This window comes from Diadema setosum, chromosome 2 (assembly GCF_964275005.1).
Source record: "Diadema setosum chromosome 2, eeDiaSeto1, whole genome shotgun sequence".
Taxonomy (NCBI): domain Eukaryota; kingdom Metazoa; phylum Echinodermata; class Echinoidea; order Diadematoida; family Diadematidae; genus Diadema; species Diadema setosum.
The window spans coordinates 18,227,935-18,253,783 of NC_092686.1; the positions used below are offsets into that span (position 1 = coordinate 18,227,935).

General features: G+C 37.3%; 3 protein-coding genes across 4 annotated transcripts in view; 2 read left to right on the forward strand and 1 right to left on the reverse strand.

Moving 5' to 3' along the window:
• Positions 1 to 185: 185 nt before the first annotated feature.
• Positions 186 to 10,057, forward strand: LOC140246206 (mesencephalic astrocyte-derived neurotrophic factor homolog). The gene is made up of 4 exons (XM_072325655.1): positions 186 to 467; positions 2,793 to 2,917; positions 3,392 to 3,533; positions 6,431 to 10,057. Exons 1-4 carry the CDS (start codon positions 359 to 361, stop codon positions 6,607 to 6,609), a joined length of 555 nt encoding a protein of 184 aa, XP_072181756.1. The 5' UTR covers positions 186 to 358; the 3' UTR covers positions 6,610 to 10,057.
• A 431-nt stretch (positions 10,058 to 10,488) lies between these two features.
• On the reverse strand, positions 10,489 to 14,778 carry LOC140246205 (UPF0739 protein C1orf74 homolog). 2 transcript variants are annotated; one of them, XM_072325653.1, is made up of 2 exons: positions 14,548 to 14,778; positions 10,489 to 13,201 (listed from the first exon to the last, which is right to left on the reverse strand). In XM_072325653.1, the coding sequence occupies exon 2, from the start codon at positions 12,797 to 12,799 to the stop codon at positions 11,819 to 11,821; it is 981 nt and encodes a 326-aa protein (XP_072181754.1). In that variant the 5' UTR covers positions 12,800 to 13,201; positions 14,548 to 14,778; the 3' UTR covers positions 10,489 to 11,818. The 2 variants fall into 2 exon arrangements, with proteins under 2 accessions (XP_072181754.1, XP_072181755.1); XM_072325654.1 differs by having other exon boundaries at positions 14,524 to 14,778.
• Positions 14,779 to 15,280: 502 nt separating this feature from the next.
• The window catches only part of LOC140246207 (uncharacterized), a 66,877-nt gene continuing 56,308 nt past the window's right edge, over positions 15,281 to 25,849 (forward strand). Inside the window, exons 1-10 of the mRNA XM_072325657.1 lie at positions 15,281 to 15,314; positions 18,444 to 18,624; positions 19,118 to 19,264; positions 19,612 to 19,884; positions 21,395 to 21,480; positions 22,442 to 22,614; positions 23,056 to 23,349; positions 23,924 to 24,164; positions 24,557 to 24,743; positions 25,052 to 25,263. Coding sequence (XP_072181758.1) covers positions 18,496 to 18,624; positions 19,118 to 19,264; positions 19,612 to 19,884; positions 21,395 to 21,480; positions 22,442 to 22,614; positions 23,056 to 23,349; positions 23,924 to 24,164; positions 24,557 to 24,743; positions 25,052 to 25,263 — 1,742 coding nt within the window. The 5' untranslated portion in view covers positions 15,281 to 15,314; positions 18,444 to 18,495. The remainder of the gene's footprint in view (positions 15,315 to 18,443; positions 18,625 to 19,117; positions 19,265 to 19,611; positions 19,885 to 21,394; positions 21,481 to 22,441; positions 22,615 to 23,055; positions 23,350 to 23,923; positions 24,165 to 24,556; positions 24,744 to 25,051; positions 25,264 to 25,849) is intronic.

Genomic DNA, 25,849 nt, shown 5'->3' on the forward strand with positions numbered 1-25,849 from the left:
TGCAAATTTGCCCAATCAGTTAGCGACAAATGTATGACAAAGTTGTCCACGTGTAGTAGTTTGAGATCGTACACTACCGGTACTACATGTAATTTATTGTACTGTACTGTGTGTAATATCGGCTTGCTGTTGCTTTTTAGCGGAGTGACATATTATGTACACATCACATTGAAGTCTGTGGAGACCGACCGGCGATGAGTAAATTAAAAGCTGACTACGTACCTCTCGAGACCAAAAATTTCTTCACGTCTGATATGAACTGACTCGTGCTGCTGCATGCCGTACGATTGCTGACTTGCCGACTTCACTTTATACAGTTCATTCGTTAAAGTCACCACTCAAAACAAAGTGAGAAAAGATGCAGGTTTCATCAAATTTATTGTGTCCGGCGCTAATTCTGCTCCTATCAGTCGTGATACAATGTTTGACACTGACAGAAGCAAAGCTGAAGGAAGGTGAATGTGAAGGTAAGAGTATAAAATAGACCAGTGCAGTGGGGGTGTTTGTGAAATTATAATGTCTTATTTTTATAACTTTTTATTATCTTAAAATTCCTAATCTCTGTGATGTTGCTGGCCAATTAAGTCCAGTGTTGTATGGTACGTTAAAGTAAAAAAAAAAAAAAAAAAAAACTTATCTGAATTCACTCTTCTTTTATTTTTAGGTTTGGTTTGCAAGGTTGGTGCACTCTTGAACTAGAATTCTAATTCTAACGTTGTTAGTTCTAAGTTAGATTTGTATCCATGTCGATCTCATTAAAGGCTCCTAACTAGGAGTACAACAAACTTCTAGTAACGTACGTATGTTATTAGAGATAATTGAGAATACGATGTCTATATTAGTCTAGCCCGACCAGACGCTGTTACGCTATGCGAAAACAGCGTCCGACGAGCGCGGCATGCAGCCTCAAAGTGAGGAACCTCAACACAACTAGCACTACAAAACTTGGGAAAATGTATACTTTTCTCCTTTAAACAGAATACTTTACTCACGTTAAATGCATGTTTCTATTACAGAAGAATAGTTCGCCACACTGGGTCCATGGAGACCACTTGCGATAAGTCCGTGGAACAAATAAATGACACTTTCTGGCGCAATTCCTGACCGTCGGTACGTCGCGACGTACCATGTACAGCGACTGGGCTGTGTATAGTTAGGCCTGGCGTGAAAGATTGTGTACCGTGTGGACATGCTGGATATGATGATCAATTTCGGTAAGTTTCATTGCGTACATTTGAATACTGATAGCATCAGATGTAGAGTAAATATTGAAAAGTATACTCGTTGAGTTTGAGGTGACAAAAATGATGTTAAGTATCAAAATTCAAAGCTATCGTAATACGATTACGTCGCTCTCCTAGTGGTTGGTGGTCGCGCGCGTACAGCCCTGTCGCGACGTACCATGTACAGCGACTGGGCTGTGTATAGTTAATATTAGTCTAGGTCTAGATCTAACGTTACAGCGAAATCCGAGGATAAAAAGTAGATCTATAATCCGCCCATTATTCAACCATATTAAACAAAAGTTTGACCACTGATTGTCAATTTAAAGGGAAGATAAACCCCAAGAGCAATGTGGATTGAGTGAAAGCAGCAACTTTAGTAGAACACAACAGTGAAAGTTTGAGGAAAATCGGACAATAGATGCAAAAGTTATGAATTTTTTAAGTTTTTGTGTTGGAACCACTGGATGAGGAGACTACTAGAGGAAATGACGTATGAGTGGACAACAATACAAAGAAAATATAAAGGAAATTTAACAAAAATTCACTTTTCTAGAATTATGAAAGAGCAATGGACCATCCGCTTTCAGAAAGCAGGGGGAATAATTGCTACCCATAACATGTCAATATCAAGTTGATGGAATTTTTATTTTCATGAAAAATGGATTTTTGAAGGATTTTCTTTATATTTTCTTGGTATTGTGGTCCACTCATACGTCATAACCTCTAGTAGTCTCCTCATCCAGCGGTTCCAACACCAAAACTTTAAAAATTCATAACTTTTGCATCGATTGTCCGATTTTCTTCAAACTTTCACAGATGTGTTCTACTAATGTTGCTGCTTTCACTCAATCCACATTGTTCTTGGGGTTTATCTTCCCTTTAATGTAGGGCCTATATCTATTGTTAGTGTTACATATATGTAAAAAAAAAAGAAATAACATTGTTAGATAACAACAGAAATGAAAAGAAAAAAATCAGAAATCCTAGCCAATTGTCATTCTGAAAGGGAGCTCTAACGTTAGTGTTTCTATTTCTAAGAATCCGGAGCAAGCATTTGTATTATGGTTGACCTCTTGAGTATGTGTGTGTGTGTGTGCATGTTGGGGGGGGGGGGGGGGGGAGGCCTAATTTGACTGACACAGCATTATTGGCTGACATTCTTTCATGTTCAGGTTTCTTGATTGTTCAAGAGACACAAGCATGTCGACCCATGGATTTCTTTTTTTCCTTGACAAAGCCAACTGATACACATTTTATCTTCATTTCAAAAACTGTACTGCCATTTTTTTTTTCATTGTTTGTCTTGTACAATAATTTTGAACTAAAACAAGAAAAGTATCATCAGATCTGTGCAAAAGCAGTACAGATACCCCAGTATGTGACATCCAGTACACTGTATCTTCAAGACAGGACTTCAAATGTACTTTCATGTTGTTGTTTTTCTTATCCCCATCAGAACAAAAAAAGTATGTTAGATTAATTTAGTGTGTTTTATTTCAATCCTCAGCTTACTAGTATACAACTAAGCATGCCTCATACTTACATGTATTTTCATTTTATCCCCAGTGTGCCTGAGTGTAGTGCAGCAGTTGGAAAACATGATCACAGATGAGGACAGAAAAGATACAGCTGTCATCGAAAAGAAGATCAGAAAATACTGCAAGGGAACCAAAGGGAAAGAGAACAGATTTGTAAGTATCACTCAGGTTTGACTTCAATATTGTTTGAGCTACTGTACATTCTGTCATGCATTCAAATTGCCTTGAAGTGATGAAATAATTGGTAGTGTATGAAAATGCAGATTATCAGGTGATGTATGCGTAATAATCAATGTGCATGCACATCACCTCTTACTAAATTGTTAAAAGCAGTTGTTAAGGGGGGGGGGGGAAATATGTACAATGTATGTAATCATTCAATATTTGAGTTTTATCTCTTTCACAACTGTATGGCATAACACAGGTAAAACAACTGTCTTGTAAAATTGTTTATTGATCTATTTTTTTCTCCCTTTCTTCTTCTCTTTTCTCAACAAGAATAGCTTGTTTACTTGCTGCACTGATGATCCGTAAGTTGAGATGACCAGAGAATATGTTGTAATGTTGTCATTTTTCACTTGACTAAAATTGTATGTCCTGTTCCATGTACATTTTGTATCTCTGTAGTGTTACTACATGGGAGGCACGGAAGATGCTGCAACTGGGATGCTCAATGATCTGATAAAACCTCTGTCTGTCCCTCTGCCTGCTGATAGGATATGTAAGAAGCTCAATGCTAAAGACAGTCAGATATGTGAGCTGAAATATGGTGAGTTTTACTTCCCAGATGGGAATGGATCAATGTAGTATCAGTGATGATAAGGTAAGGCTATTTCCCTTTGAGGGAAATTCAAAGGGCCTTACTTTTGTCCTTGCAATGTAGTGTGGTAGTACGGTATTTGTTAACAGCTGTAATAGAATAATTACATGATTTTTCTTAAAGTTAAGTAAATCCAAAACAAAGAAACAAACACATGCAAAGGGTCTTACTTTTGTCCTTGCTATTTAGTATGGTATTTGAATTAACAGCTGTAATAGAATAATTGCTAGGATTTTATTATAGATTTTAAAGCAAAGTAAATCTAAAACAAAGAAACAAACAAAATCATAAGAACACTTGTCCGAATTATATGAACATTATTGATAAAGCAAGAAATAAAGCTCCAGACATATTTATAATGACATAACATGTATTATGACAAAACTTTGCTGCTGTTCTACATATCATTATGAATATCATTGTAAAAGAATATGAACTACTTGTGTGGTTTTCCAACTCTATATCACAGGTTTAATTAAAAGCTACAATGAAGTGTTGGTACAAATGTGTACAGAATATGTATTCACGTGAAGAGATTTTGTTCTGAATGATTGAATATGCATCTTTTGACATATTATTGATCTGATGGAGAGGTGAACTGAAATTGACATTTTGATAATATTCTGCAGACCCATATACTGAATATATATATATATATATGAATACTAAAAGTGGGCCTCATGGATATTCTCAATGATAGTACCTCATGCATTATATGTCTGCAGGTGACTCCCATTTAAACGCTATCTTAAGGGGGGGGGGGGGGGTCAAATTGCCTCCCCCCCCCCGACATTTTGCGACATGATTCTGCAACGTGCAATCATTTTGCCGCACCATTTTATGACTTTTTTCATTTAAGTCTCCCGCTTATTTTGAGACCAAATTTGCGACATCTGGGTACATTGTTTTAAAGTTTAGTAATGTTTTGCATATGCATGTGAACCTGAAAACGGCTCAAATTTGTGATATTGTGTGCAAATCCAATGCAAATTGTGTTTTTTTGTTGAATTGATATAAATTAGATTATTTCAACTTTAAATCGTTGAAATTTTAATCAATTCTGATATAAATAAGCTTGAAAAAGTGCCTGCAACAAATTTTGGCCAAAAAAAAACCAATTTTTGAAAAATGAAATGCATAAGAATTTGACAAAACAATAAAAACAATAGAAATTAATTTTGATTGTGCTATTTTTTGTTGTTGTTGTTGTTATTTTAAAGATCGAAAGAAGAGAGAGAGAGAGAAATGGGGCCCTATTTTTTTGCAAAGAAATTGTTTGATGTGTCTTTAAGAATGCTGACACAAAAATGTAGCAATCCTTCAGTCTTTTTAAGGGAGTTAACCCCTACAAAAATATGATTTCAAGCATAAATTTGCAGAATTAATTTACTAAAAATAGAAAATCAATATTTTAATATTATATGACCATAATCTTGTAGTTCACATCCGGCTCTATGTTCGTGCAAAATTTAGCAGCGCATCGTGCTATCGGCGGCCAAGATCTCAGTAAAAACTTGGTCTCAAATAGCTAAGTTAGAATAGGGTTAAAACAAAGTCCTCAGGAATGGCAGTGAAGTATACACTGTACAGTGTGTCTCTAAAAAAAGTAAACCCAAATTCGACGGCAAATTTTCAGAAAACTATAAAATATTTACACATTATTTTTTCATGGTTAGATAGTCCAATAAGTCCTCTGTCCAATGATACCACGTAGGTTATGTAACTCTCATGCATGACTGAGCATGATTCAACTTAGTGAATGGGTGTGAAATCATCACTGTGGCAAGTTCCATGATCAGCATACTTTCTCACATTGTACCAGATGGCTCTTTTTTGTTGGAGGCTGCCTGTCAGGGAACTGCACCCGAAAAGCCTCTTGAACTTCCACGAAACTTCTTGTTTCCTGGTATCGAGTTACCAGGAATATACTCTCTGCTCAATTGTCAACTGTACCATGTTTGGAAAGCATGTGAAGTGTGCCTGTGTCTGGAACAACCTTTGCTGAAGTTGTTATGTAATCATAGGCCTAACATGTGACAAAAATTTAATTTCAAATATGACCTGAATGCATGACAATAGCAAGAAATAACTTGCCACAGTGATGATTTCACACCCATTCACTAAGTTGAATCATGCTCAGTCATGCATGAGAGTTACATAACCTACGTGGTATGATTGGATAGAGGACTTATTGGACTATCTAACCATGAAAAAATAATGTGCAAATATTTTATAGTTTTCTGAAAATTTGCTGTTGAAGTTGGGTTTACTTTTTTTAGAGACACACTGTATAAATATATATAGATGAGAAATTTGGGACCTGCATTTTTACTTCATTTCATGAGAATTTTGTTGCAAATGACCAACATTGAGAATTTTGTTATAACCATGTGCTCTGCATTTTGATTCAACCCATGAAAGAAAATGGAAGAAAGCCAAGTTTGCAGTTGAGGACAAAATGAAATGACAAAGTCTAATATTCTATCTGTCCTATTATACAATCACTCATACAAGAAAGCCAATTGAAAGCCAATTTGCCAATGGATTCACTTTTACATTTCTTCTTCCTATATTTAGTTATCTATTTATTTGAATAAAGTGTTATTTTATTTATTCCATTATTTGTTGTTGGTCTTGTTGACATTTCTTCTGACACTGCAAAGTTTGTTATCAAACAGAATATTCCAAACTCTTGATTGTACTTGTGAAGTGTTTTTGCTATACATGTATTTGCTATTCATCATTGAATGGTTGGGCTAGCTGATACATTCTGACCTGTTTTTCAACTCTAACGTAATACTAATATTTTTTCTTCTGTTTGTCTTCTCTCTCTCTCTCTATTACAGAAAAACAAATTGATTTGGATGCAGTAGATCTGAAGAAACTGAAAGTAAAGGACTTGAAGAAGATTTTGACAGACTGGGGAGAAAGTTGCAAATCCTGCTTAGAGAAGAATGATTTCATTGAAAAGATAGAAGAACTCAAGCCAAAGTACTTCAAAAAGCAGCAGAAGCAGGAATTATAACTTTTGAGTAAAAGTAGAGAAGGCTATTTATTGATAGACTGTTACTTTTATATCGATTTAATTATTCCGTGTGTTTAAAGACAAACCTTGTTTTTCAAGATATAAAACAGTTGCAGACACATGCACAAATCCCAAACAGCAAGGAAAGAATTGGATAGTTGATGAATGAGGGATTCTATTAAATTGGAAATACTGGAGAAGATTCTGATATTTGATTTACTAATACTGTACATGTATACCTACAGTGCATTGTACATTGTAAATGTGAATGTGTGTAAATACTATACAGTATGTACATGCCTTAATTGCAATTGAGTGTAGCAAGTGGTGACAAACAATCATATATACTGTATATATTTTTTGTTGTTGAAAACTTGCCTCATGGAACAAATAATTGGGGCATTCAAGATGTGTGAAAAACCCTAGAAAATCTTGTGTATTTTGTATCCATTTAAATTTTCAAAATTCAATTTCCTGTCAAATTTTTTGAAAATTTTCTTACATACTCTGTGTAGTAGTGTTGAAGATGCATGCTCAAGGGTTTGTGTAATACACATCAAATTGACAAGAAAGTACATTGAATTGGAACATAAATTGCATTTGCCTGCATGCTTTCTGCAGACAGGAAGAACAGTACATCTTGATGTGGATGAGCCTACCCATCAAATAGTTTGGACACAGAGATGAAAGAATGCTCACAATGGGAAAATATGAACTGTTCAGTTATACTTTCTTCAATGTCCAGTGGACAGTATGTTTCTGTGATACCTGAATTCTGATCATTTAATGTGCTCGGATGTATTTATTTCAATTCAGCTTTTTGGGGGAGAGGTTGGAGGGGTTGTTGAGTGCTTTATTGGAGAAATTCTGTTCTAGGCACTTGTGCAAATTTATCCAACTGCTTTAGAGCTGCTGTACCTTCCAGTTACTGAAGAAAAAATTACGATGGAACCTCATAATTATGAGCTGTTTGGGACCACTGAAATTTCCTCGATATATCGGCATTGGGTGTATCTTGTTATATGTGGGATGAAAACAGGAATATACGTGTAAAAGGAATGGGAACTGCAAAAATACCTCATTATCAACAGGTATTGCTATATCTGACCTAATAACGTGGTCCAACTGTATTTTACAATGTATAATTAATGTATTTTTTATTGCACATGTTCCCTTAACATGAATTGTACATTAAAATACAGAAAAATTGCCATTGTCCATTAGATATTATAGTACAGTGGACTCCCGTTATAACGAAATCCTCGGGACCGGCAGTTTTCTTTCGTTATAACTGAACAAACAAAAAAAGGGGGGGGGGACGTTACAAACCGAATTTTTACTTCGTTATAACCGGAATTTCGTTATAACTGTGTTCGTTTTAACAGGAGTGCACTGTAAAAGCAAAAATTAAGTCAAAATCTGCATTGTGATCTATGGGATTGTAATAATTTAACTTCACAAAATCAGTTGTCTGTACTGTTTTGATTTTGATTAAACACAATTGTCCATCTGGTCAAGATCAATTTGACTTGAACATATTATGCATCTCAAACAGTTATGAAAGATGCAAAAGCTAGAAATGTTGGAAGCAATGATACAGCATGTCAGGGGGTTTTAATTGAAAGGGTTCTTGGGCAAAAAGACAAGCAATGATAAGATTCAACTTGTCCAAAGATGCAGGTACTGTACTTGGCATTAAAATCAGACATGCGTTTTTTCATATGTCTATACATAGACAGACATATGTCTAGATGTTAAAAAAAAGAAAAAGTACTGTAAAAGTGGAAATTTTCACGCTGCTGAAATTTTTCGCGCAATCAGAAACTAGCGCGAAAATTAAAGCACACAAATATTTTTGCTTGCCACATGTTCCTGTAGGTGATGTCTTGATACTGTGGAATTAAAAACACACAAAACTCTTATCTGGCCAAGCGTGAAAAATTAGTCGTGCAAGAATATCACTTTTGTACAACATAGTTGATGATAAATATCATCAACAAAGGAATGGGTGGAATTGTGCATTTTGATACATGTAGTGATTCTTTAGAAAAGTGAATGTACAGCTGTACATGAAGTTCCAGGTTGACATTACTTATGTATGCATACTGTATTTGGCAATGGACAACTGGTATTCATTGCTCTGTGAAGGTGCGTTGTACACTGAAGTTTGACTGCAGGTACATGTACTAAACATCCATACAGAAAGTTATAATGACATGTACTCTTCAGTGTTCATGCAGCACATACAAGTACTTCAGATGCAATCTGATCCTTTGGCATTTCATTCTCAAGAAGCAACTACAGTGTACATGTATAAATTTAGAGAAATACATGTACACATGGAGGCCTACACTGTGTATATCACTTGTACACCTTTGTAGCTTTAGTAGCATTCTGGAGTAACGAGTCAGAAAGTTAGCAGATTACGCATCATCAAACTTTTCTGGTCCAGTATACATGTATGTATGTCAACATCTTGTAATATTAGATCATCTAAGTATGGGTTTGAGGAGGCAGCATACATATTCAGGCTTAAAATACTGTAAAAGTAGAAGTTCTCATTTTACATGACCAGAAACCAGCACAAAATAAAAGTCTGTGAATACTTTTGCTTGATATATAAACTCTGTTTGATGATATGATTCCATGGATTTAAAAACACTTGAAATTCATCTTCCTTGGCCGGGGTGAAAACTTACTCGCATGCAAATTTCCACTTTTATTGAATAAAAGTAGAAATTTACAAGCAAGTAAGTTTTTTCCCCAACACCATGTAATCTCTTCTTTTTTCTTTTTTTTTTTTTAAGCAAATGAGCTTGCTGTAATGTAGCTTGAAATTAGTCATTTCAATGATTATGGCAAACATCTTTTGAGTACACTTGTATACATTATGTGCGTGGCAAAAAGAATGGATGTCACTGCGATCACTGATTATTTCTCTTCCACAGGTCAAGTGTGAGTTTCACATTCCTCTTGTCCTTTTTCAATCGACTACAGATTAGAGGCTACAACTTTGGATAATTTCAGGGTTTTTTTTCAGATTCCATTTTTTGGTTAATTAAATTGTAGCTACATTTTTTTTTCACACATGCCAAGAATAATGAAATGTGTATCATTGCATTTGTATGTAAACTGTATATACATGAACAACTTTTAGCATTGATGTACATCAGTACATGTACTTGTACAGTACATACATAATGCATTGTAATGTATGCATCTAAGTAATTGGATGGTCTTTGTGTACCAGTACACTGGCAATCAGTACAATACAGTACATTGTGCAGTGCTATGTATCAAAGTACATGTAATGCAGAATGCAGTGTGTATTTGTTGGTCATCAAAACACAATTCAACTCTACAAAGTGTCCTTTATGTGTATTTACAATTGTATCATACATTTGCTGCTGTATCACTGAATAAAAGTATAAGTATTCTGTTTTCAGTATAGAGTGTGCTATTTGTTTCTGCTCCAGTGAACTTGCATTGAAATTGAATGGATTAGAGATTACTCATCCACCACACCCATTGTGTGCTTGCAGTGTGTATACATGTTGTACATTATACAAATGTACAAGTGTATAAACATGGACAGCATTCATGATAGAGAAATCAAATTAAGGAACTTATAAGAAATAAGAGTTATGACCAAAGCATTCTTTCATACTGTACCTGGAGCATCTACAGCAGGTCTCGAGTCGGGTTCTCTCAACTTTTTGTACAGTAATACAATACCCAAGTCACAACTGCTAGTACGTGTATACCAAGATGTGTCACCTGTGCATTGCATTCATGTGCAGCATGCCCACATAAAATGGTGTACCGTAATTAACATGAAACTGTCGGGGAATCACAGAAGACACAGAAAGACGTAAGATGAACAGTGCAAGTACAACTGTATAGTAACAGTTATTGTCTTTTCCCCCAATTAAATAGAGTGAGAAAATTCAGCCAGCTAGAAGTATGCATGTATGTGTATTTGTACTTTTCCATGTTGTGAATACAGTACCATGTAGTGGTACAGTACACAAGCTTGATGAGAGTGAAGTGACATAATTTACAAAATAACCATAACATGTATCAACAAAAATACATAATACAGTCAACCTTGCTTAAGTCAATCTTGCATAAGTGTACTAATCGCTGCAGTCAAATGTCTTTTCAAATCTTCTCTCTATATTCTATTGATTTTGATCCCTCGTAAGTCGAATTTTCTCTATTAAAAGTCAAAGCTGTTTCTTCAGTCCAAATAGATTTGACTTCTAAAAGCAAGGTTGACTGTATTGCCAAAGTCCGTATTTCCAACACAAGATATGTAGAAGAGCAGAATAACAGCGATATGACAGACATGAATTACCTTTAAAACAAAACGAAAGCAATATTTCTAGAGAGAAAATACATATATGATTAAATCCAACATAAAAAGAGATATTCAGAGTTTCTGGCCTTAGAGACAGGGAGTTTTCTTAGCTTAACAGTTGTTGATGCAGACCCCAAGGACACTCCAAGGATGCAATTTAGAATGAAAGAATGGGCCTGAAAAAACATCGACATATACTACCAGGGCCTGAATTCAGGCTTTCACCAAAAACTGGCATACTCACATCTGGCATAAACTACCAAGAAAAATCAACTACATGTACACATGTAGATGAAAATTCATGTGTATTTGATGAATTATTCAAAGCTAAACAGGTGAAAAGTTTCCCTCTTTCTCAGTCACTCGTAGCTTTAAAAAAGAAAAGAAAGAAAGAAAAAGAAAAAGGCCTATAGAAGTAATGGTTTTAGTGTACTTTCATTGGATTTTATGGAAAGGATTTTAGAACTACATTGTATGTCATACTTCCAATCACCAGCTGGTCCAGTTTAAAAAAAAAAATCAACATAAATATACAATGCACAAAGAACTGCCTAACTAAGTGCCTACATCATAAACAAAAAACAAACAAAACATTGTCAACCATTCCCCCTTGGACTGGATTATGGACTTCGCAGGCAAAATTTCTGATGCTTTTCTGGCACTGTAGTTTAATATCAGCAAAGTATGAGTGCACCAGATGTACACATTAAATTACACCTACACACATAATATGCATTAAATGTAAGATCAACTTCAGGGAAAATCATGTATTCAACTGCATAACCAAAGTTTAATGTCATGAAGTCATATTAATAAGTACAATGTATTACGATGTAAGTCTTCATACAATCATAAAGCAACAGATGGTAATGTAACATTTTTGCTTTCAAATGCAACCAGAGAACACTGTTTGAATGCTTGAATTCGCTCTGTGATTTCTTCTTTCCACTGCAAAATCACCTCATCTAGACTTGATGACAAACATTCTGGAGCACTGAATGAGTAAACAACATGCTCTTTTTTCTGCAAGACACAAGTGTTGCTCGGGTGCTCATTTTTCATGGATGGAAAGCTTTCAAATGTAAAATTGCATATGCACTTGTGAACACATAATGGAGTGTAGGAGAGACAGTTTCCATGGACATCCACTTCATACCAATACAGTACAGGATAGCCCAACAGTAAACCAAACACTGTTGTGAGATTCCATTCACTACATGAGAGATTCACCACATCTCCAGAATCTCTTTCAACTTGAAACACAACATCCCTTGCAGCAAGAGTAAAGTTTGAAATATCCTCTTGGCTCGCTATCTTTGGCTTCTCTAATGTCCCAGTAACATCCACCAGAAGTGCTGAGAACTGAGATGTTGATACATCTACAGTGTCATAGTTGTCACCATCTGTCACATTGTTGACTGGAGTTAATGTAGTCAAGAACTTCCTTATATTCTTCAACAGCAATAGTCTGTTTACAAATATAATGTCATCATGCAATATTAAAGTTATGTACTCTGTCCCTTGCACAACACTGCTATCTTCTGCAACTTCACTTTGCTGTCCTTGTACAAGTGGAACAGGTTTCTCAACATTTACACAACATAATGGTTCAACGACATCCCTTGCAAATCTTTGCAAAGATTCTGGTTTACATGGAGGATAGTCATATAAAAAAGATGGCTTGACTCCACCTATAACACTGGAAATGTCACACACTATTTCTTTCCAATGTTTGCTCGCTGCTCTTCCAAGATAACTTGTTGCTGCTGACTGTAAGTTCATTATGTCTCCGTTTACCAGATCACTCTGTATCAACTTGGAAAACACCATAAATCCTGCATGTGCACTTCCAACTTTCAGCAAACGAGCCCAGCGTCAGTGAGTGGCGATTGTGATGACCTCTGAATTTGTCAGGCACTTTTCGATTGAGTGGACGAGACTTGTAGCAGGGATCTCGTAATGTACACGTACATCACACTGACTGTATCTACCTTGCACTTGCAGTGCAGTGCCAGAATGTGCTTCACTATGTTCCAAATTCGACAAGCTGTCCTTTCTTGCTGGGCTCTTGCCTGCAAAACATACAAAGTGTAGTAGCTAGTTCATGAGGATGGATTGAAGACTTGGATTCTGATCCTGTAGGCCTTGTAGCTCATTGAACAATAGCCCAACCAGATGACATGCAAGTGCTGATGTGTTTGATGTGTAGAGGCACTCGAGGCAGGGGTAAACCTGTGTATAGTTAATTGAACATAAACATGTATAAAGAGATGATATAGAACCGGAACCTAGTAAGTAGTATTGGTTGAGATCGGGATTCTGCTTTTACTTTTTTGCAAGATACTTTGCGGTTAGAAACCACTTTATGAAACGTTAAAGTACGATTCCGTGAGGAATTCAAATTTTATTTGATGAAAATCGGTTTTGAAATGACCGAGTCATACGTACAAAAACAAAGTAAAACAAAGCGGTCGATCCAAGAAGGTGGGTCCCACCTTTCATTAGGGTCACTTCATTTAGGATATCTCAGCCATTTCAAAACCAATTTTTATCAAATAAACTTTGAATTCCCCTTACAATTATAATAAGAGGTTTCTCACCATCTCAAAAAGTACCTTTTAAAAAAATGTTGGAAAGCTGAAGTCTCATTTCATCCAAAACTATACCATCCCTTTAATGCTTAGACAGCTCGCCACATTAGCAGTATAGCCCTGTGGTACGGGGCAACTAAAATTTGATGTTGGGCCACCAAATTTCTCAAAATGCTATCTTTTGGTGGCCTAATCAGGCACTTTAAGACAATGGATTGTCACATTTCCATAATAATTTTAGACCACCACATTTCTTTTTCAGGCCACCAAAATTCCAGACAGTGGAACAAGTGCAGAATCATGCGAGGCGTATGACAGTAGCTTGACCAATGACCTATGAACTGGAGTACGTACGTAGGCAGTAAAAACCCGCTCTACGTACAGAGTACCAGTACTTGAAATAATAATGTTTGAAGTCTCTGTAGTGCTCATCTTCCGTCCTTCCTTCTTTCTTTCTTTTTCTTTTCTTTCCTTATTCTCAGAAAGACTTCAATTTCTAATAATGTCCTTCGACTAATCTTAAAAATAGATACAACCCTACATTACCCTAACCTTGGTTCCGAGTACAGATGCACGCACCCTATAAATGGTGGGACTTATTTAACGATTTTGCCCAAGTCTCTGGTCCACGAACCAACGAGCCTATGATTTTAATATAGGGCCATTTCATGAGCTTGCAGAAGAACAAACCAATGAGTCTACGATTGGGGCTATTCCACAATTTTCCTTTTCCCATCCCCCCACCCCCATCATCAGGCACCTGTTTAATAATAATGTTCAATAAACCCAGTTTATTTCAATGATCTCTTCTCCACTCAACAAGTAGCAAATCCTAAAGTCACATAATGAACAGAGTTCTGTTGCTGACATGATGTGGGAGGAAATCAAGACCACCTTACACAAACATACTCCAATGGCAAAAGCTAAATACATTGTAAATAAAGTAGACCTCTAACGTTAGACCTGATCAGTGATATGGCTATGCACCGTCAAAAATGACATCTGGTCGTTTTAGTCAGCCTGCCGTGGATCACTTCTGCAGCCAAGCGAAGAAACTGCCAGAAGCAGAAGGAAGAAATGTGCAGAATCAGGGATCGGGATCTCACTCAGGGTCCAGCCGGAGATGACAGAGTTCAGAGAGGTCTCCCATCAAAGATCACTCATAAATCAAAATGCTGTGCATCATGCACTGGAGTGTACGATGTTTGCATGCATATGCGCTTCCTTGTACCAAGTATTTACTTGTCGGCTGCTAGCGCTGGATAAAATTGTGTTATGCTTGCTAATGTTTCTCCAGTTATAGAACATTATCAAATATTACTCTAGTTTTCATAAACCTGTATACCGTATTTACTTTTAGTCCGATAAATTTATTTTACATATATTATGATAACATATTTGAATTTAAGAACAAAATACTTAAAAAAAACATGTAAACGAGACTTCCATTCTAGTTTGGCAACAATTACATAATGGCTCCCAGAACTGCAGTGTTGCCCCTGCGACAATGACGTCAATCCCAAGCTTTTGCTGCATGCATGATAGACCTTACAGCTCATACTGTCACATCTCAGACCACTACCGGTGGCAGGTACGTAGGGTTTCTACGGTACGGGTACGTGCTATGGTACATTTTACGTACGTTGGTACCTAAATAGGCCTATAAAACTTACTAGACCGTCTACGTAGTTCTGGCCATGATAGAGATGGGATGAGTGAGCGAGAACACCGAGGAGGAGCACAAAATAGAAAAGGTATTTCCATACTAGATTATATTCATATTATCCTGGAGTGGATCTTGAAATCAGGGTCACACGGGTTTTGTTGTTTTTATAGCGCAATCTGCAACTCCTTTGGCCAACGGATACGAGCTCGAGCCTGAGGCCGTTTGTTGACTCCTACTTTTACACAGTGTCAGTGGATGTTTGAGAGTACACTGCCGGCTGCCTACACTATGACAGCTAGATAGAGAGTGATAGGGGTCTATAAGAATCTGCATCTGCAGTGATGTGTTCTTGGTTTGAAGAGAAGGTTTCTAGATCATCTAGCCTACAGTAATTACCGCCATGATCGCCCGCATCGGCTAAATTTCTACCTAGACAGAGTCGGGGCACCACTACTGCCAGTTTGCTGCAGGGGTCCAGTTTGCGGCACCCCTAGGAATATCTAACCATATCTTCAAAAGTCAAAGGGTAGACCCCCCTATTTTTTTCTAAATTGTTTTATTTGAAGAGCAACTGAAGAGCTTTCTTTTAATACCAGAATCATGAAATAACTCGGATGGTGGCCTTCATAATTCTAATTTAAACTGTCTGTGTCACACTGTTTTTAAAAAGGCAAAGTAGATTTATTTCTATGACTTTCTTAACAAAACATAACGGTTAAGATTTTGTTCTGTTGCTAGGCCAGGCAACCACCATTATCCCTTGTTTGTATCTTTCTACAAAATCTTACTATGAAAAGAGGCCTGGCATGGTAAGGATATTCCTCGTGTAACGGTTAGTAATTCTAACTGTGTTTAGATATGGTCTAATATTCTAAAATTAATTTCCTTTGTCAGTTTTGAGGATTGCAACAGTCAGTGACCAAAATGTCGGGGATGGGTCCGGTTTGCGGCACCTATGGGATTTACACACATAGCGCTATTTTACATGTCAAAATGGGTGGAAATTGACGAAATACAGTTGAACCTCTCTTATCCGGCCTCCCTTTATCACTGTTTATCCGGATCTCTCTATTATACGGACGCAATCTCGCCGTGATTTTTTTTTTTTTTTAATAATTACGGGAGGAAAGGGGGATTCCCAACTCCTTGAGAACTCCTACACAAACACACACGAATTACACATTACTTCCAACATTAACATACACCTCTATTTTGGGGTCTGTTACTGAGTGTAACAATGAAAAGGTTGCAGTATACACATTACTCATGTGGTACTACAATGGGCTACATCAGTACATGTGTATGTATGTACATGTATAAAGCATTGAGTCTCCCGTATCCGGCCAAATCCCTTATCCGGATGAGCCCCGGTCCCAACTTGTCCGGATACGAGAGGTTCAACTGTACATGCAATCTTGAAAAACTATGAAATTGTGAAGAATCGAGGATTCGAGATAATGAATCCAAATAAAGTGTTCTAACAAGCTGAAATCTAGTTAGTTGGACCATCAAATATATTTGGTTTTTGCAAAATTTTAATGTTTGAAGAAATCAGGGGACATTTTTGTGTGTGGTGCTGCAAACCGGACCCCCCCCCCCCCCCCCCCGGCCGGGCCCCTGCCGCAAGCCGGGTCCTCTTGGTGGTTGCAAATTTTCTGCATAAAATTGATTAGATTATTATGACTAGGGACTAGTAGTAGGGTAATTCAGTCCACCATACAAAATTGTGACGCAGTGTCAAGAGGCCTCTTCCAATTTAAAAAAAACAAAACAAAACATTTAATTTCTGTTGCTCGTTTTACCAGTGTAAATACCCTTGAAACGGCCTTAACCTGCCGCAAACTGGGTCCGCTACTCTAGTGTCATGTCACTACTGTCACCGTCAGTGCATTCTGAATTCTTTCAATCATGTGGTACTGGTAGAACTAGGCTCACTAGTTAAAAGTTAAAAGTTTGTGCATGTTTCAAATTTCATTTACCCTTGAAACTGAAATTCTATGAAATCTAACTCATGTAGATCTAGAGTCCTTGGAGAGTAAAAATGCGGGAAAAATGCTGAAGATTTCAATGGAACCACAAGTTCAGTGATGGATACTGGAAACATGTATACTGGTTAGGTATCATCGTCAAATGTGATCAAGTCTTACTTTATTCTTTTTATTACTTTTTGCTCTGGATATCAATACATTTAAATGATGACTGTGCATGGTTTCAAAATTTGATGTGATGGACGGTTTCATACACCGGATGAGTTGCACAGGTCGTACTTTACCAAAAGATCAGTGTGTGTCTTTAATATCTTCGGGGATATGTTCCACGGGGACTACGCCCGATGCCTTCATGGAATGGGGACTCCTTAGGAGGACCATAAAAGTTTAAAAAATGTTATTTCTAAAACTCCTCCAGAGAGATGGATTTTTCTGTCTAAGGTTGAACCAACCACTCTTTTAGCAAGAGCCACTGTATTAACTCTCTGTGCCAAGATGTACTAGTAAACCCCTTGTGTGCCACATTATGCTGAGACCGCAATGCATGAGCACTTTAGTCTTTAGAAAGTCATGTATTTCAAAGGAATGTTTATACTAGACGTGCAGTGAGCAGAGTTGTAGAGAAAATATTAAGCTTTGCTGGGGTGTAAATCTTGTGACAGAGCTATGGTTATTTTTCTTGTGAATGGCCTGCAGCTTATTGTCCAGGTCTGGGAGGCATGACTTTTGCAGACATGTGTGCACATGGTCATTACCACAACTACAACAAAAATTTAGAGTTTTCCTGAATACCTACCATGGAGCACAGCTGTTCAACCACATGCAAGCAAGCTATTTGTGTGAGGAATAAAGTTGCGATTGAAGCTTTCATTGTATTGTGACATTTGGCTCAGAAAATTTGCTGCTGCTTCTACGCGTGACACATGACCTGTCGCTTCCTTCTCATGGACTATTACTCCATGGTGGACACCCATGTTTGCTCACATACAGTACAGTATGAGATCTTTGTGTACAGGGAGATTTTTCAGTCACATGACAGTGAGGTACATTCATCATAGAGACTATGAAGGACTTTGCAGTGATCTGAAACAAAATTACTTTTAAATGAATTATAATAAGTCTATTGACCCCTTATCAGGAAAACTTTAGATGCAAATTGTGATGTATTTTCAGAAATTTTGTATTGTGTTGCTTTTTTATTTACTGCCTGCATTCTCCTTTCCCACTAGGTGCCCTTGCTGATAGTAGACACCAGTCCTGTTGAACTGACTGACTGCCAAGATGGGAGTCAGTTCAGAATTTGATGCCGTCTACGACATCCTTGATTCGCGTCAGAGAGGCTTCATTGAGTATGAAGAAGTCCTGGAGTTTTACCTTGAATTCTACTTCATGCCAGTAGCAAGAGACCAAGTAAGAAGTTATAAATTAATTGAAATACGAGATCAGATACCAGTGTCCACATACATACACTATGACTCCACATTAAAAGAAGACTTATGCTTCTCTACCTTACTTTGTGATACCAAAGACACATTCTATTCTTATTATCTCAATAACTTGACAACAACTTGAGACATAGTTCATTAGTCATGATGACCATGCCCAAAATAGATCAAATCCTTTTGTGTTACATAAAGTGGTTACTTGCTGATCACTCACTAATGAATATTGACTGTTCCACATTGGCAGAACAAGAATTGCATTAGATTTTCGGGATTGTGATGCTAAACGACATTAGTCTGATTAGCATTTGAAAGGAAGAAATATCAGTCTCAATCACAGTTAGAGAATCAAACTTTCAAATCAGCGATTTTCAGATTTCCTTTTTATTTCTACCCCAAAAATACTGAGTTTCAGGACTCCTTTAAGTTTCAACTAGCAATGACAATCATTTCCTATTCAGGTGTCAGAAGCCATTAAACATGTCTGTGGGAAGGAAGCAAATGGAAGATGCCAGAAAGCGCAATTTCTGGATCTAGTTGTGGAACTGGAGCGCAGACGCCAAATTGAGCATGGAACATGGTGGGATTTTAAAGGCTTAGATACAAAGGTAAGATTTTATCTTATTGAAAACCTTTGTCAGAACCAATCTTAAAGCTTATGCTTATTCATTTTTACAATTTCTGTTATACTTTTATGCCTTAGTGTAGCTTGCACTTTAAGAGCACTTAAGTGATAATCCAGTGCTATATGATGACAAATTGTATGATGTCATGATCATTTGTCCATAATTTACGTGTTTGAGAGATTTTTGCTTTTTGAACTACTTGAGTATAAAGTGTAACAAGTTTGCTTTGTGCCTTTTCAAGACTTGGTGCTCAATATGATGTCATGTGTTTTTAAGAATTGATTTTGTCACTTATGTCATGATTTTTACAATTTTCATCTTGATATAAGGATGCAGACAGGATTTCGACAAAGGATGCCCTGTTCCTGATGAAAGCCACACACCAGGAGCACTTCACCTTTGCCACTTGGCACGGTTTCCTGGAGTCCCGAGCCCATCCTCATGAGGATGTCAGCTATTCTGAGATTCGGATGTGGCTCTGCAACTGGCCACTACCAGGGACTAGCTGCAGCTATGAGGAGATCATTACTACAGCAGACATGCTGGACAAGGAGAAAAAGAAACAGGACATGCACAGACGCAGAAAGGTCATGAACCTCCAGGTACTGCATTTTACAGTAATTACTCGTAGCCTTTGCCTACAGCTTTCAGGCAAATATTCGTCCTTCGGCTCTCCTTGGTTTGTTGCTTCTGAAATCAGTCCTGGTATCAGTGAAATTATTGTGGGCAATGTTTAGTTTGCCTGATGATCCACTAAAAAAAAAGAAAAAAGAAAAAAAAATCTTCATAGCTTAGGTATAAATGTATCTCATATATTTTTGTTCTCTCTCTCTCTCTTTCCCTCCCTGTCTTTGTAATACCATAATGACTACTGTTGTCCCCCTCAATGATTTAGATGCTGTGTAGCAGTGCTTTTGCCATTCTACTGAGCTAAAGGCTTATCATGACTATTGTTTGGTGCTTTCTTAAAGGGCCAGAAGTTTGTTGCATCAAATTTTATAATACTCTGAATTATTCACTAATTGAGCCGAGGTTATGTAATGTGTATCCACCCAGGTACTGTAGATGGTTATGAATGGTCCACGGGGAAGCCAGCAGTTGATACTTAAAATGTGGTAAATGTGTTTGATGGTACCCACAAAATCACTGTCCTGATAGCAAGAGTCACTTTGAATCTCTTGATGAAACAGATTGGCAAAGCAGAGGGAACTTGAATTGTGATTTATCACCAACTGGATAACACTCATCACAGCGACCACTGTCATAACTTTGAATTCATGGTCCTGTTGCAAGCAATAGTAGATGGAATAGAGTAAACAGCATATTCTATCAGCAAACAGAGGTTACTTTTAAAACACACTCAATACTAAAGAAAGATATCATAATGCATTTGCATCATTCTCTTTGAAAGCAGAATGTACTTGATCTGAATTTTTACAAATGCATGCCACATGCCTTCATTATATTGAGTATTACTGATATACAGACACAATGTTCCAAAAACACCACCTTCTTGCTTCACATATTTCTTAAATTTGATAGCATCAATGGCACCATGGTACGGTACATAACGTTCATTGCAGAAGTGCACTTACATCCCAGATAGTATACAAATGATGCGCAGATCTGAGTGTGTTACTTAGTTAGTATGAATTGTGTGCACAAGATAACTGTGGCATTGCTTAACCCACTCAGCTGTGTCTCATGGGTTATGACCAGTTTCCGTAGTTGCTGCATGCACACACTATTCATACTGACATACAAAGAAGCATGTACATCATCTGTTTCGTAGAGCAGTGGCCAATTTATTTTTTCCAAACCTTCATTTTTTCTCCTTTTTTTAGTAATGCTTCTAGTAGTAACCAAAGCATGGCAAACTATCAGATGTAAGGCTAGCCATCTTGCTTGGTGACCTATTGCAGTGAGCTAACTGCTTGTTAGCATGTCTACAATGGCTATCATCAATGATTGTAATAATTGCTTGATATCAAACTTCTGGACAGCAAAAATCAACACACAGCTCTCGACCAATGAGATTGCACATTGCCTTACACTGTTCCATGATAATTGTTGACAGTACTGTAATTTATTTTTCATCCATAATTTGTCCAGGATGACTTCATCTCTGCAATAGAAGCCCAAGAGAAGCAGCAGTACAGTAATAGATTCAGGAATGAGGCAAGGAGAAAACTCAACAGGTAAACTTAACTGTGCATTCACTTCCCTCACATAAGTTTTAAGTGAAAGGAAATCAGCCTACTATTGTAGTAATTATTCATATGTGTTATGAGGAGATATTCCTTGTATTTTTAGATTGGCAATATACTACACTCTTGTCTAAAATTATGATACTTAGTGTGTCACGTTTTCAGTAGAAATTGACCAGGAAGTCATGGAACTTGTAATTTTAACTGTGTAAGTCAAACTTATATACTGTATGATGCAACTGAGCCTTTAATACTTTTCCTTCATTGTAGGATGCTGCAGAGCTGCAATGAACAAATTGATTTACATTCAGTACATGCATGTGTACTAGTATGTATGGCAAGCTGTGTATGATTTTCTACCTTGCATTTGTTTGAAAACGCAGTGATTATCATTGCCTTATATGCAATAAATTTCACCTATAGTAGTGATAGCTATTACCATGAACATATCTCTTTGTCATCTTTAAAGATATAGGACATATTGATTGAATGGCTTTAAAGATTGACTTGCTTGAACTTAATGAAGTGGCAAATTGATTGATTTGCTTTTAAGAATGGATGTGCAGAAAGAAACTACATTGTGCAATCATTTGATAGAATGTAGTCCTAAATGTATTTTTCTACATGCCCAAAGAACATGGCCATATTGGAATAAAGATACTTTGCACAAAAAAAAAAAAAAAATGATGATCGTAGATGACATCAAATAAACTTCAACGTTTGGAATCCCTCATAATTCTAATTGCATCAAATTGTTTGTGATATTTCAGTCATACCACCAGAGTTCTGTAGTTGCCTTTTCACACAGTATTTTGCACACATTATCCTGTAGTAATTTGTTGTGGGCATATATGCACTGACTTACAATTGATGTGATTGATTTTTGACATATGACTTTCATGTTTAGTAAAATTTGATTAAACAAATAAAATACATCTGTTGGCTGGTGTAGGTGGGTGCAACTTGGGGTTGAGTCTCTCCTGTTTGATGACGGCTATGATGCCTTTGAAGGAGATGGCACAAAGCGAAATACTGTCACAGTACAGGATCTTATGGAGGCCATGGAAGAGAAGTATGATATCCTGAGAGAGAAGCTGCTCTGGGAATCCACACAGAAGCATGTTGGTGAGTCGCAATTTTCATCACCGGAGGCACACCCCTACTTTCATGCTTAAAACGTCTCATTTTCTGTATGATTATTTTGTCATGGAACACGCTGAGAACAGAAAATCAAGCAGCATTGTAGACATAACTCTTTTCATGCTAAGTCATTATATTATGAAAGCATGTTTTATTTTCTGTTTTGTTTGTTTGCTTTTTGTTTGTTTTTTTGTTTGGAGCATCAACAGAAATTCAACTACAAGGAACATTCTCTCTAAATATAATATCAGGTCATTTTGCGTCTGTGGTCTGAGTGTACGTTCTACAATATGAGCAAGATGAAGAGGAGAAAATTATTGTCACAGGCTATCCATTACATATCATTAGGTTCAAATATTGGCAAAGTTATAAAGTAAGACAACCTGCATCTACAGCTCTTTCTATTTTGTTTTTTTCCTTCTTCAGGTGATACCATCTGGTCCTCAATGCGTGAGAGTGAGCGTGAGGAACAGGTTTTGCGCGTCAAGACCAAAGAGACAGAATACCGCATCAAGGGTGACTTTGAGAAAGTCACTCAGCTGAGCATCTCATACCAGGTTTATGACTTCACGCTGACTTCTGTGATGGGTTTTGACCGACTGGCACATCTCAAATACCTGAAGGAGTTGCAGGACAATGAGAAGAAATTGCAGGCAGAGGGGAAGTCAGAAGAGGAGCGCTACTTGGCATTTGCTGCTGAACACATGCAGAAAGTTCAAGGTAGGTAGTTTGTGGCCTAAATAAATGATTCTATGACAGCTAGGCTACCATATAATTGATAATGTTTTGAGGAATGTTGTTCACAAAGCACAGGTCAGATTTTGTCACAGTCAGGCATTTTAAATACAAACATTTCTAAATCTCAGATTGTACTTCTCAGGGTTTCTAGACCAATTGCAGAATCATACAGTCATTAATGTTTACTTATGTAATTTAAGTTTTTCTGGAGAATGGGGGCAGCAAAAAAACAACAACAACAAAAAAGTAAGTCAAACCTCATATAATTATGAGTCTGTGATAACTGGAATTAAAATATCAAGTTTTGTGACTAGGGTGATGTATTTGTTTTGTGTGTGACACCCCTTTTTATGCCTCTTCCCGTACTAACTTGGTTATTACATGGTATGAACTTTAGAATGCCTGCAAAGTCCCTTTATCATGCGTTTCTGTTCTCATTTGGCAAAATGAACTGGTATTGTCTGATTCATATAGAAATATATTAAAGTTCACAATGTGACCATACAGTTGAGACAAAACCGATTGTTACAAAATCTCTTTCTCTCTGTATCTGCAGGCAGAGCCACAGCAGGCCAGCTTCTGATTGACCTGCACAAAAGACACATGTCTGAGAAGGACTTTGTCCTCTCCTTGTTGAAGGGCAGCCAGGGTAGACCTCTCTTCGCTGCAGAGATGGTGACTGAGTATGTCTACTATGTCAGCCAACAGCTCATTGCAAGCTGGGAGCCCTCTCAGCTGGAATACTCGGCAATGGCAATGGGCATCTCTGAGCGGACACAGGATATCAAAATGTCCTGGTCAGTTGGAAATCTTTGCTTGCAGTAGATAACATGAACAATATGAATCTTAGTTTTTTAATTAACTAAAAAACAAATTTGAATAATTATTTTAATGGTTAATCTTTAATTCCATTCATTGTTGTGTTTAATCTTTAATTCCCTTTACTATTATGTTTAATCTTGTCATGATCAAGTATTTCAATTTCTATTTAACTTTCAAAAAGAATAATTGATGTAGATGTTTTCTAATCTTATTGATAGCTGCATGCATCATGTAAATGTGGTGAGAAACAAATAGGTGGTTTATTAAATGCCATCTCAAGAAAGGAGTGCAGTTAAGCAGGAGTATTGGATGTGTTAGTTAATAAGTATAAAAAGTGAAATTGCTCTGTATCCTCTTGTGCATGCAGTTATGATTATGATCGTGATCTGCATGAGCTGCTAGCTTTAGAGCGTCTCCACAAGGCCCCAATGGGGACCTTCCCAGACAAGCCATCAGGAGAACACCCACCCATGGAAGGACGCAGTCGTGGGATTGTAGACATCCAAGTTCAGGTCATGCGTGCTGTACTCCGTAAACACATCCACGAAAGACAGGTGAGCATTGGTGGATGTTGTCATCATAATTGCTTTGTACCCCAGCTGCTACACTTTCTTCTGCACATTATAGCAAATCTGCTCATGACTACATAAATCTAATAAAGCCTGTATGTCATCGAGCAGTAAGGAATACGACATTGTCCAAACCTTCCCCTTGAGTTGCATTCCACAGCGTAGCCAGGTTGATATCTAGGTTTCATAGAATATTTACATTTGACGCAATGAGCCAGGATTGTATGAAGCCAGAAACACCCACAGTGTCAAGGCAAGAGTTGATATGACACATTGCCTTGTGTTCTCTGTAGATGATGGTGTACATGCTTCAAGGCAAGGAGAGCAAGGCCTGGCGAGCAGTAGCCCGCAGGAGAACCACTAGGGAAGGGAGAGAGGAGAGAATCAATGAGCTGAGAGCCCAGTGCTCCAACTGGCGCCAGTCTTCGGCAGACTTCATGCGTGCAAAGCAGAAGGCACACATCAAAATGTTGCTTGAAGGCGCCTGGCTCTACCATGAGAATAAGTAAGAACCTTAGAGTCCGAAAAAGCTCTTTCAAACTGTTGTATTGAAGTCTGTCATTCTGGTGATAACACATTGGTTTGACATATAGTAGGCTCAACACCATTATTTCCTGTACCCCTACTTCCATGACATGCATTATACTCAGATACATTGGTATCGTGGTATTGAAAGAAAACAAAAAGCCTGTCATTGGCTGGTTAGACCAACAGTCTTTTCCTTCAGTGGAAATTCAAATTTGCTACCATGCCCACCAGGGGTAGAAGATATAAAGATGAGGAAAGGAAAACTCTTTGAAGAGTTTACCATGTTTTAGCTCCTTTCAAGTGAAGATGATTTGTGATAATTAATTGTCAGGGTCGACTTGAAAGATCCATGAAACTGATATTAGAGGAGGGACTTTTGCATACATGTTTGGGAGAAGGAAACCAAGCATACAGCTTAGCAAAGTATTTTTTTAATTTAATTTATTGTGTGGTTACTTTTCTACTTCAGTCATGCTGCTATTGATTAGAGGTTTCGAAAGCATTGTAAGAGTAAAATCTCAGTCCTCTTTCTCCTCTCCGAATGGAGATGCTTATAGTACATA